Source organism: Lactuca saligna, chromosome 4 (genome assembly GCF_052625555.1).
Source record: "Lactuca saligna cultivar CGN05327 chromosome 4, ASM5262555v1, whole genome shotgun sequence".
Classification (NCBI taxonomy): Eukaryota; Viridiplantae; Streptophyta; class Magnoliopsida; order Asterales; family Asteraceae; genus Lactuca; species Lactuca saligna.
In genome coordinates, this window is record NC_136420.1 from 287,571,401 (window position 1) to 287,583,924 (window position 12,524).

The 12,524-nt window shown below is 33.2% G+C and overlaps 2 protein-coding genes across 2 annotated transcripts; both read right to left on the reverse strand.

Annotated features, from left to right (window-relative positions):
- Window positions 1-1,835: 1,835 nt before the first annotated feature.
- On the reverse strand, window positions 1,836-4,430 carry LOC145043749 (LEAF RUST 10 DISEASE-RESISTANCE LOCUS RECEPTOR-LIKE PROTEIN KINASE-like 2.3). Its single transcript, XM_078992495.1, has 4 exons — window positions 3,550-4,430; window positions 3,367-3,402; window positions 3,092-3,204; window positions 1,836-3,005 (listed from the first exon to the last, which is right to left on the reverse strand). Exons 1-4 carry the CDS (start codon window positions 4,358-4,360, stop codon window positions 1,950-1,952), a joined length of 2,016 nt encoding a protein of 671 aa, XP_078848621.1. The 5' UTR covers window positions 4,361-4,430; the 3' UTR covers window positions 1,836-1,949.
- Window positions 4,431-8,659: 4,229 nt separating this feature from the next.
- LOC145043752 (LEAF RUST 10 DISEASE-RESISTANCE LOCUS RECEPTOR-LIKE PROTEIN KINASE-like 2.1) lies at window positions 8,660-11,539 on the reverse strand. Its single transcript, XM_078992499.1, has 4 exons — window positions 10,702-11,539; window positions 10,189-10,227; window positions 9,916-10,028; window positions 8,660-9,832 (listed from the first exon to the last, which is right to left on the reverse strand). Exons 1-4 carry the CDS (start codon window positions 11,507-11,509, stop codon window positions 8,777-8,779), a joined length of 2,016 nt encoding a protein of 671 aa, XP_078848625.1. The 5' UTR covers window positions 11,510-11,539; the 3' UTR covers window positions 8,660-8,776.
- Between the last annotated feature and the right edge of the window lie 985 nt (window positions 11,540-12,524).

Here is a 12,524-nt window from a genome sequence, read left to right on the forward strand (position 1 = left end):
ATTTCATATAACATTTTGTAAGAGCTCACAAGTCTTAAAGTGTTAGGCGGAAGTGCAAAAGGTAACTCCCATTTTGCTCTTAAATCATTTTGACGTCTCTCCGCCTCATCTTTGGTCATACCATAATTATTGGCAATGATATCATCCAAATCAACATGAGAATAAACAAATTGTTTTGTCTTTGAGAATTGCTGTGAACCTCTAGCGATGAATTTCCAGATGTACGCACTATGAGTTTTAGGTTTTGTTTGTTTGTTTGTTTGTTTTTATTTATTATTTTTTTGTGAATCATATTATTTTTTATTCATCAAGTGATTTATTTGTTTTGTTCGCCAAAAGAATATGTAGAAAAAAAAATTCTTATCTTTTTTAGAAAAACATTTTCTTACCGGATCTCTCTCTCTCTCTTTGTCTCTCTCTCTCTCTCTCTCTCTCTATATATATATATATATATATATATATATATATATATATATATGAGTTAGTTTTATTTATTTAATCTAACTCTTTAATTTAAATAAATAAAATTTTACACAAACTAAATCATTTAATAATTAAATGATATAAGTACCAAACTATAACAATTTATACACATATGAATCATGTTTTTATTGTTGTTGTTATTATTATTATTATTATTATTATTATTATTATTATTATTATTATTATTATTATCATCATCATCATCATCAAATAATAATTCCAAGAGCTCTAATATTTTAATTTGAATCAAACTCATATACTAAAATATTAATTCAAGTGTGTCTAATAGTTATTGAATTGACTCTATAGAATCATACATTATTAGCAATATTGTTTTTCGATTATTCTAGAGAATATAGAACCAACAATGACACCTAAGCTAAGACAACATATCGAAACAAATAACTGAAGCTGTGAAGCGTAGATTGAGAACTACTAAATCAAAATATGTATTCACATATTACAAGTTGAAGACAAATGATACAAAACTAAGAAACCTTTTGCATACACATTCAAACACAATACTACGAAATATGAGACCAACCAAGATAGAAGTTTATAATCTAATGTGTCAAACCTACTTCACCTTGGTCATCGATCTGATGCGATGTCACGAAATCAACCGGCGCGATCGTGGAGATTACTTATGAACGAAGATTCAGATCCACGATTTTAGCGAGTAGGATATTGTCACCGTATTGTTTTGTTTAAATCCCCGATTTTATAGGGGTTTACTTATATTATAAAGTTTTCTCTAACATATAAGTTATGCGAGGGTTCTTTGTGAAATCTATCGTTTTGTGTATTCTCTCTTTGTCCAAGTTTTTATTAGTCAAGATTAGTTTTCAATTAAGTTTCTGTTCTTTATTGTTTTGTTATTGCTATTTGTTAATCCAATAGATCAAGAGATCGAACAACACGCCGCGACCATTGGTCACATCACGAGGAGAGAGAGTTTGTCAGAGATAAGGATGAGGAGAAGTGATGTGTACTTTGTTTTTGGGTTTTCGATCAGGGTTTTATTAGGGGGTGTGTTGTTTTCATTTTAGTTTTATATATAATTTCTTAATATATATATATATATATATATATATATATATATATATATATATATATATATATATATATATATATATATATATATAAAGGTAGCATGAGTCAAGAAAAACCATAGGGATCGCTATGAAAAAAAGTTAAGGAAGAAACATGGCAATCTAAAAAAAACATAATTTTGTCTAAAATATATGTTAACTATTAACTTATTAATTAAGATGGCTTAAAAAGATTTATTTAACATTATGCAATCAATTAGCTTTTGTCTAAACATTATAATGTTTTGATTACTCAAGATGTTTGTGTCTCACGAATATGTCATATTCAAACAAGGGGAGTGCTTTGAACATCGAACAAGATTAATTAGCCAGTTAAAATTAAGTTTAAGACATTAAAACTTTCATAGCTAACAATTAAGTAGCAATGTCTTCCTGTATAACTTTTGTTAATACTCTTTCATGACTTGAATCCAGTGTGGTTGATGCTGAGGTTCCTTGGCTATACCTTGTTGGAGATGACCAGAAACGTTTAGTTGGAACATGCAACGATTGAAAGCTTCCTTCCAACATCTCCACAACTTTACTTATAGAAGGCCGATCCGATGGATCAGACTGGATGCACCACAGGCTCACCATCACCATCTTCTTAGCTAATTCCTCTTCTTCTTCAGTTGTCACCCCATCAACCTCTACATTTTCTCCATCTTCTAGTTTCTTGTATATTGTATCTGGAAAATATATCACACTCATGTCTGTTGTGCTAGCGATATTTTCCTTGCATGCACCAGTCATTTCAAGAACCATCATCCCAAAGCTATATACATCAGACTTATGAGAAGCTCCTCCAAGCCTCTTTAAAAATACTTCAGGAGCCATGTATCCAGCAGTACCTCTTGCACCTGTTACGGATACAATACTCTCCTTTCTCTTGCACAACTTAGCCAACCCGAAATCAGATATTTTTGGGACAAACTCTTCGTCCAATAGAATGTTGTGAGGCTTTATGTCGAAGTGGACTATTCTTGTGTTACAATGTTCATGTAGGTATTCCAAACCTCGTGCAATCCCTTTTGCGATTCTAAATAATGTGTTCCAGTTTAGATGAGATTCATCACGACGTAGAAACTTATCCAAGGATCCATTTGGCATGAACTCGTATATCAAGGCTCTTTTGTTTCCATCAAAACAGAAACCCAAGAGTGTAACTATGTTGACATGAGATGTTTTACCAATGCTTCCAATTTCATTAATGAAATCTTCTCCATCTCCCATGGCTTTACCCAAAAGCTTTACAGCAACTAGTTGCCCATCAGGCAATTGTCCTTTGTAGACACTTCCATAGCCTCCTTGTCCCAGTTTCTCAACGAATGAGTTTGTCATTTTCTTGATTTCTGAATATCTATATCGATTTGGAGCTATAGGTCCATAGTCCCGTATGAATATTTCTATTTGATGATTTCTAGAGGTTCCCTGTTGTTTAAATCGGATGCTACGATAGGTTAGGAATCATGAAATCTAACAAAGACATTATTAATGTTGTCTGTGGAGATTCTTACCAATAATTGAGGCTTTCTATCTGGTCTGATGAGACCTCGATTCTTCCATCTTTTTATTTGAAAGAACATCACCAACAACATGATCAGGATCCCTGCAATGGCACTTGAAATGCCTGCACATAATATTTACATGATTTGTCAATGAGGAATAATGTGTCTTCGGGTTCAATGAAAGCATAGGAACATTTTGTGTTTAATTTGATACCAAAACTATTGGTAAATGTCTTCTTAATTAAACACTTTGGTTGACGTAGACAAAAGTTTATCTGCGCTACCTATAATAACCTTCAACGACGCAACTCCCATGATTCCTGTTATCAAGAAGGTAACGTATTGGAGATCAGACCATGAGCAATAAGCAACGTCAATGAAAGACACTTAATATGAGTCAAAATGAAATAGGAAGGATTATAAATACCTAAGCAAAATGTGAATCTACAACATTGGAAATCACGTACCTCCACTTCCGGTTGAATTGTTACAAGTTAACGAAAAAATCCCATTATCACAATAGCAAGCAAACAATTCAGGTGAAGTCGAGTTGGAGCCACACCGACCATTTGACCTCATACACTGATTACACTCAACGCCTTTCGCTATCCATATTAAATCGAAACCAGCCATCAAAGCTGATCTCAGTTCATCTGCTGTAGCAAATTGCGACCCTAATCGACCACCAAAAGATTGCTTCACCGGTACAGTGATGGAATTCTGGCACTCTTCCAAGAAGTTGGTCATGTTAGAAACTATCTGATTAGTCGTAAGGAAATAGCCATCACTTTGGCTCCCATTCACATTGCAACTAAACAGGTGATTAGCACCCAACGGAATCATTGGTGTACTGGTATTGCACCCGTAGTACAAAGACACATTCTCCTGGCCAGAACTGTCGACGGCGAAGAGGGTCGAGTTGAAGGAGGTGTTGTATAGATATTCAGGGCAAATGTCATACCAGAGATCGTTTCTAGCCATGTTGATTGTCTGTGTACTTGTATCCGTATCCAGGATTTGGTAGTTAACTGACTGATAACTGAGTAGGGAGACATTAAATTCGCAGGTTAGCTGAAACCCTGGGTGGCCGCAGTACGCCGGACGATCTGACCCCCAAAATGGGTAGTGTAGTTGGAAGTCTCCACACTTGACAACGTCGCCACAAACATCATATGGCCGGGATTCTTGGCATGAGATAGCCGGAAAAGAGACAACGATGACGATAATCACTGTGAACGTGATGAAGATGGCTGGTGTCGGGTGTAGATGGGGATTCATGGTGGTGGGAATAGAACGAGATGTAATAGTTAATTAGGAACGACGAATGAATTAGAATTTAGAAAGGAAGTTAAGTGATGAAAATGGGAAAAAGGTGTTAGATTATTTAGTCTTCCATTATTGTCAAAAAGAAATAAAACGCGTTTTTTAATATTAAAGAACTTAACACAATACAAGCTTCTTTGACTAATGAATATTAAGTTTGACGTCGGTCTAAACACAATTATTTGCTGTTGGAATGTTCCAGAAGATTAAAGACGAGGCATTTGACTTTGTTTAGACAATATAAGGTTCCTGTTTTCTGACATAAGTAGGAATTTATTTTAATGTTTCTGTGTGATTTTTGAGTTCAATAAAAGACCCACCGGAAAGCGTGTCCCAAAATACCTCGGTGCAAACAGAGTCGAGACGAATATTAACTTATATTTATGATGAGTGTGACAAGCTAATATTTTACAAGATGTTGACGAACCCACATCATATTCTATGTCTACAAAGAACGACAGATCAAGGCCATGAGAAGTGAACCGGATATAATTGAAAGGAACAAAAGCTTGAGCTTCATTGATCTGCCAATAGCTCGGAAATCCATTGTTCTTAAATGGGTTTATAAATTAAAAGAGATCAAAAACGGAAATGTTATAAAATACAAGGTAAGACTAGTAGTATAAGGCTATGTATAGAATTCTGAAATTGATTATGATGAAAATTTTGCAGGTGATGTGTGTTGCATGACTTGAAAATATAGGAATTTTACTTTCCCTCTCAAATAAAAACGGATGGAAAACACATCTTATTTGTACTTTTAATTGAAGATTTAGAAGAAGTTTAAGTAACCCAACCCAAAGAATTTGTAAGGTGTCAACCCGAAAAAGTTTACAAGTTGTTGGGCCCTGACAAGTACAAAGGGCATGAAACACCCATTTAGAAAAATGTTTGTGAGGACTTGGTTTTGTGAAATGGCATTCTCTTTATAGTAAGAATAGAGACACAAAAAATACTAATTGTTTCGCATTGATGTTGATGGTTACAAGGTAATTGTGATTTTTGAAGTTGAAGAATTCAAAGCTAAAATGAACCCAGAGTTCGAAATCAGCAATCTTGAAGATTTATCGTACTTCCTCGATCAGCAAAGAGGCGACTCATCTAGAAGGTGAATTTACCATGAAGCAGGCAACCCTATAAAGGAACTTGCTTGAAAAACGGGGATTGCATAATGTAATCCTTTTAGATATCATTTTAGCCCAATTTCAAATTATGCTGGAATGAGAAAGATGACCTAACATTGCTAGATAACGGCCTCTTTACCTACAAAAATTACTTACATAAAATATTCATAGGTAATTAATATGAAATACCAATGGATTGAAATATCTTCACGTCTAAAAGTCATTATAGAATGATATTTACACTACTACACAAGTGATTTAATAATACGAACCATTCTTTATTTTTGAGGCTATTGATGGTAAAAACCATCTCATTAAATGTATAGAACATTAAATAATATACGAACCGCTTTAAAAAAGCATCAGATAAATTTTCAGAAGCTTTTATTAATGCGGTTAACAACGAATAGTGTCAAAAAAAAGATTTTTTAGTACTACTTCATATAAAAGCATCATTAAATAAGGATTTTTTGATGCTCTTTTTATAAAAGAGCATCATTAAATCTTTATCTTTTGATGCTATTTTTTGAAAAACGCATCAAATGAAAATGATATGATTTTTTAGTGCTACTTCATGTAAAAGCATCATTAAATAAGGATTTTTTTGATGTACTTTTTAATATAATAGCATCATTAAATCTTTATCTTTTTCCCTCTAAAATTTCCGTCTTTCTTATGTATATAAGGCGGGTCAAAATTTTCTAATGTTGTTGACTAATAGCATCAACAAATGATTGATGATATTCTATGTTGCCATTCGTATTGTGTTTTAAAAGATAGTTTATTTTCTAAGGTTGTTCAATAACAACATCAAAAAATAAATCTATTTTATGAACCTATATTTTATAAGACAGTTTTGGACAACATCAAAAAAATAAGTTTATTTTATGAAGCTATTTTTATGAGGACGGTTGTAGAACCGCCTCAAAAAAAACACTATTTTATGATGCTATATTTTTTGAAGCGGTTGAATAACCGCATCAAGAAATAAAAAAACCGCTTTAGTAAACCTCTTCTGTACTAGTGTTACTAATTACATAGGATTCTATAAGATCACACCTTATAGCAAGTTACTATTAATTGATTATTTATTAAAGTAATTTGATTATTAATAAATATAATAACACTTGTATTTAATTGATTTTTTTGTGAAATAATATTTTACCAAGACGTAGGAAATTATTGTTTATAGGAAATAGTAATAATGAAGACCATGTTTTTTTATTATTTATTTATTTATTTATTTATTTATTTTTTAATTTGCAAGCATTGACTTATTATATTAAATGATTTCCATAATTGTATGTATATTAAATGATATCCATAATTATAATTTTCTCTTTATGGAAATTAATTAAATTTGTCATTAATATCAGCAATAACATTCTTTCAGAATGAATTCGTATCTAGGTTTTTATGTCAGCAATAACATTATTTTAGGACTCACTCACTTAAAATACAATAAAATTGTATGGAATATGAAGAATGAGGGTGTATTCTAGTAAAATATATTCTCGTTCTCCTAGAATACACTCTTATTATTTTATATATGAATTCATTTTGAAAGAATATTATTATTGATATTAATGACGAATTAAATTAATTTCCAGAAAAATGATTTATAAATATGGATATCATTTAATATATATTTAATGTTTACTCAATTCTTATTGGTGCATTCTAGCACGCAATAGATGTGACAAATATTTGAACCTACCTCTCTCTCTCTGTGTGTGTGTGTGTGTATATATATATATATATATATATATATATATATATATATATATATATATATATATATATGTGTGTGTGTGTATGTATGATGTGCGTTAACTGGCCATGGACATCTTATGTTGTTGTATGCATTGATTTGTTAGAATGGTTGTAATATTTATGTAATAATATGGTATGTAATAATTAAACAAATAAATTTCATTTTGTTTGGTTTTGTAAGTAATAGGCTAGTTTTACAAACATATTATATTTATAAAAATATAACAAGATGATGATGAAGACCATTTTGGAAGACCAAATGTCACCCCATGAATTTATAAAGTTTTTATAACATTTATAAAATTATGAAGCTTTGCTAGTTGGAGTTTTCAAAGCAAGTGAGCAGATAAAATGCAACAAATTGAAGATTTTGTCCCTTAAAATGTCTCTTAAGAATGCACTTGACATTTTTGTGATGACTCACAAAATGTCAGTAACAAAGATTGGTTTATGCACATCCGTTTTAATGTTTGTGATGCTTGTTTTGTGTTTATATGTTATGCATGTTTATAAAATTAGATTTTAAAAATGCTAGATAAATTTGAACATAAAAAAGATCACAATACGTTTGGTTTTATTGAACTTTATCTTTTAACATAACGGTAAATTTTGCGATTAAAATTATATAAGTTTAAAACCGAGATTTTAGAGACTTAGAAAACTTCAAACTTGATTTTATAAAATGAAGTTGTATTATAAGTTTTATAAATTTTTTTTTAGCATTCAAACGTCCAAGGTTAAACATCCAAGGTTAATACCAGATATTAAATTTAAAATTTGATTGCGTCGGTTCTACAAAATTTGGTTTTTTATAAAAGAACAATGTTAAAATGTAATTTTAAATAAAATTATACCATTACTTATTGCATGCACTAAATAACCATGATATTAAACTTTTTTTTTTTTAAACTAGAAGTATAAAAACATTTTAAAAAACCCTTATATGAGCTAGTGTGATAAATGTCACATAACGTTAGGATTATCTTTTGATGGTCGAGGTATATTCACGATTTCTATAACCTAGTTATTGGTGTGTTGGATCTACATGCTTAATAGTCATTTTAGACTGATGTTTTTCTATAACATATGATTCTATAGCGTCACACCTTTAATAAGTCGTCACATATTGTATATTTATTATAATTCTATTATTAATAAATATTACTAACGCTTGTATTTAATTTTAGATGAATTATTTTTTTGTGTAAATAATATATGAATTATTTTTAACTTATTAAGCTAATTTAAAAAGATGTATTTAATATCATGCAATCAATTTGTTTTTGTCTAAACATTATAATGTTTTGATTACTCAAGATGTTTAAAATATATGTAATAATGTTTTGATCACTCAAGATGTTTGAATCTCACGAATATATGTCATATTAAAACAAGGGGAGTGCTTCTAACATCGAACTTGTTGATTAGTAAGTTACAATTAAGTTTAAGACATTAAAACTTTCATAGCTAACCATTAGTTAGACAAGTTTTCCCGCGTAGCGTGTGTTAATACTCTTTCATGACTTGAATCCAGTGTGGTTGATGCGAAACTTACTTGGCAAGACCTTGTCGGAGATGACCAGAAACGTTTAGGTGGAACATGCAACGATTGAAGGCTTCCTTTCAACATCTCCACAACTTTACTTATAGAAGGCCGATCCGATGGATCAGACTGGATGCACCACAGGCTCACCATCACCATCTTCTTCGCTAATTCTTCTTCTTCTTCAGTTGTCACCCCATGAACCTGTACATTTTCTCCGTCTTCTAGTTTCTTGTACATTGTATCTGGAAAATATATCGCACTCATGTCTGTTGTGCTAGCGATATTTTCCTTGCATGCACCAGTCATTTCAAGAACCATCATCCCAAAGCTATACACATCAGACTTATGTGATGCCCCTCCAAGTCTCTTTAAAAATACTTCAGGAGCCATGTATCCAGCAGTACCTCTTGCACCGGTTACTGATACAATACTCTCCTTCCTCTTGCACAATTTAGCCAACCCAAAGTCAGATATTTTTGGGACAAACTCTTCGTCCAGTAGAATATTGTGAGGCTTTATGTCGAAGTGTACAATTCTTGTGTTACAATGTTCATGTAGGTACTCCAAACCTCGTGCAATCCCTTTTGCTATTCTAAATAATGTGTTCCAGTTTAGATGAGATTCATCACGACGTAGAAACTTATCCAAGGATCCATTTGGCATGAACTCGTATATTAAAGCTCTTTTGTTTCCATCAAAGCAAAAACCCAAGAGCGAGACTATGTTGACATGAGAAGTTTTACCAATGCTACCGATTTCATTAATGAAATCTTCTCCATCTCCCATGGCTTTGCCCAAAAGCTTTACAGCAACTAATTGCCCATCGGGCAATTGTCCTTTGTAGACACTTCCATAGCCTCCTTGTCCCAGTTTCTGAATGAATGAGTTTGTCATTTTCTTGATTTCTGAATATCTATATCGATTTGGAGCTATAGGTCCGTAGTCCCGTATGAATATTTCTATTTGGTGATTTCTAGAGGTTTCCTGTTCTCCAAACCGGATGCTGCATTAGGTTAGGAATCATGAAATCCAACAAAGACGTTATTAATCATGTTGGAGATTCTTACCAATGATTGAGGTTTTCTATGTGGTCTAATGGGACCTCGATTTTTCCATCTTTTTATTTGGAAGAACGTAACCAACAACATGATCAGCATTCCCGTAATGGCACTTGAAATGCCTACACATAATATTTACATGATCGTCAATGAGGAATAATTTGTCTTTGGGTCAGGTTCATTGAAACAAGAGGTACATTTTTTGTTATGATACCAAATTTTTTGGTAATGTCTTCTTAATTAAGCAATTAGGTTGTTGTAGACAAAAGTTTATCTGCTTACCTATGATAAGCTTCAACACAGGCACATGTCCAATGGATCCTGTTAGGAAGAAGGTAAAATGTATTTACGGATCAGTGATCAAACCATGATCAATAAGCAACGTCAACGAAAGACACTTAGGACATCCACAATGCATTGAACTTTATAGATTTCAATGGAGTACCATATCATCATTCATTATTCTATACAATTCTATTCATTTTTATCCCACAATGCATTAAACTTTACAAGTTCAATGGAACATATTAAAAAATATTTATTTAAAGATTTAAAGACTTTCCTTTTTCTCATTGAAGAGTTCAATGATCATTGAACTCCAAATCCATTGAATGCCAATGTGGCATTTCACAATGGTGGAGTTGTATCTATTGAATGACAAATAAACATGACACCTCATTCAACTCTTCCATTAAACTCCCAATTGTGGATGCTCTTAGTATGATGCAAAATGAATTAGGAAGGATTATAAATACCTAAGCAAAATGTGAATCTACAAGTCTGGAAATCACGTACCTCTACTTCTATTTGAATTGTTACAAGTTAAAGAGAAATTCCCATTATCACAATAGCAAGCAAACAATTCAGGTGAAGTCGAGTTGGAGCCACACCGACCATTTGACCTCATACACTGATTACACTCAACGTCTTTCGCTATCCATATTAAATCGAAACCAGCCATCAAAGCTGATCTGAGTTCATCTGCTGTAGCAAATGGCAACCTTAATCGACCACCAAAAGATTGCTTCACCGGTACAGTGATGGAATTCTGGCACTCTTCCAAGAAGTTGGTCATGTTAGAAACTATCTGATTAGTCGTAAGGAAATAGCCATCACTCTGGCTTTCATTCACATTGCAACCAAACAGGTGATTAGCACCCAACGGAATCGTGGGTGTACTAGTATTACACTCGTAGTACAAAGACACATTCTCCTGGCCAGAACTGATGATGTTGAAGAGCGTGGAGTTGTAGGAGGTGTTGTATAGATATTCAAGACAAAGCTCATCCCAGAGATCGTTTCTAGCCATGTTGATTATCTGTGTACTTGTATTTGTATCCAGGATTTGGTAGTTAACTGACTGGTAACTGAGTAGGGGAACATTAGATTCGCAGGTTAGCTGAAACCCTGGGTGGCCGCAGTACGCCGGACGACCGGACCCCCAAAATGGGTATTGTAGTTGGAAGTCTCCACACTGGAAAACCTCCCCGCAAACATCATATGATTGGGATTCTTGGCATGAGATAGCCGGAAAAGAGACAACGATGGCTATAATCGCTATGAACATGATGAAGATGGATGGCGTCGGGTGTAAGAGACTCATGGTGATGAGAATGGAACGAGATAGAGTAATTAATTACGAACGACTGTGAAAAAGGAAAAGGTGATAGATTGTTTAATCGTCAATTATTGTCCAAAAAAAAATAAAACGCGTTTTTTTTTTTTTTTTTTTTATATTCATGAACTTAACACGATATTAGCTTCGTTGACTAATGAACATTAAGTTTGACCTAGGTCTAAACACAATTATTTGGTGTGTTTTTGTAATAATCTAAAAGATTCGAGACGACGCATTTGACCTCGGTCTAAACACAATTATTTGCTAGACTAGGAACGAAACCTTGAGTTTCATTTATCTGCCACTAGGTTGTAAACACATTGTTATTATATGGGTTTATAAATTAAAAAGAGATCCAAACGGAAATTTTATAAAGTGCACTTGTAGCTATATGTATAAAATCCCGAGGTACATTATGATGAAATTTTTGCATCGTATTGTGTTCACTACAAGAAATTAAGGTATTAACGGCGATATCTTTAGCAACGACAAACATTTTTCGTGTTATTTGTTGCTTCTAATACCTTCACAATGTCGATCCGCGTCAAATGTCATTTATGAACCATATCCGTTTGATCTATATATCTAATACGACGGCTAATGCTCTGAAAAAGCGCGTTGACTTTTCGCTCCATGGGCGTCGTCGCTAAAGCCTACTTGTCACCGCAATAAAAGCCTATAATCCCCGCTATTAAGCGTCGCCACAAAAGCCCTTCGCAGCTAACCCCTCGACTTCAGCTCTTTCCTGTATTTGCCTTATTATCTCTTTCCGACGAAAGCGATTTCCTCAAAAATTTTCGACCACCACCAACTGTTCCGACGTTCTGTTACCGGCCAGCGAAATTAACCGCCGACCACCACAGCACCTCCATTACCGGCAACGACAAGTTGTCTCCGACTAAAAAAGCAGCTCACTGATGACCTATTCTGACACAATACGAACGGAAAAGGTTTGAATCCATCCTTATTTTCTATTTATCTTTTGTTTTGGTGTCATTTT

Coding starts and splice junctions, on each gene's coding strand:
- LOC145043752 (XM_078992499.1), bottom strand. CDS start 11,509: ATGAGTCTCTTACACCCGACGCCATCCATCTTCATCATGTTCATAGCG. Junction 10,029..10,188: donor TGTGTTGAAGCTTATCATAG/GTAAGCAGATAA, acceptor TATTATGTGTAG/GCATTTCAAGTGCCATTACG. Junction 9,833..9,915: donor ATAGAAAACCTCAATCATTG/GTAAGAATCTCC, acceptor TTTGGAGAACAG/GAAACCTCTAGAAATCACCA.
- LOC145043749 (XM_078992495.1), bottom strand. CDS start 4,360: ATGAATCCCCATCTACACCCGACACCAGCCATCTTCATCACGTTCACA. Junction 3,205..3,366: donor GTCGTTGAAGGTTATTATAG/GTAGCGCAGATA, acceptor TATTATGTGCAG/GCATTTCAAGTGCCATTGCA. Junction 3,006..3,091: donor ATAGAAAGCCTCAATTATTG/GTAAGAATCTCC, acceptor TTTAAACAACAG/GGAACCTCTAGAAATCATCA.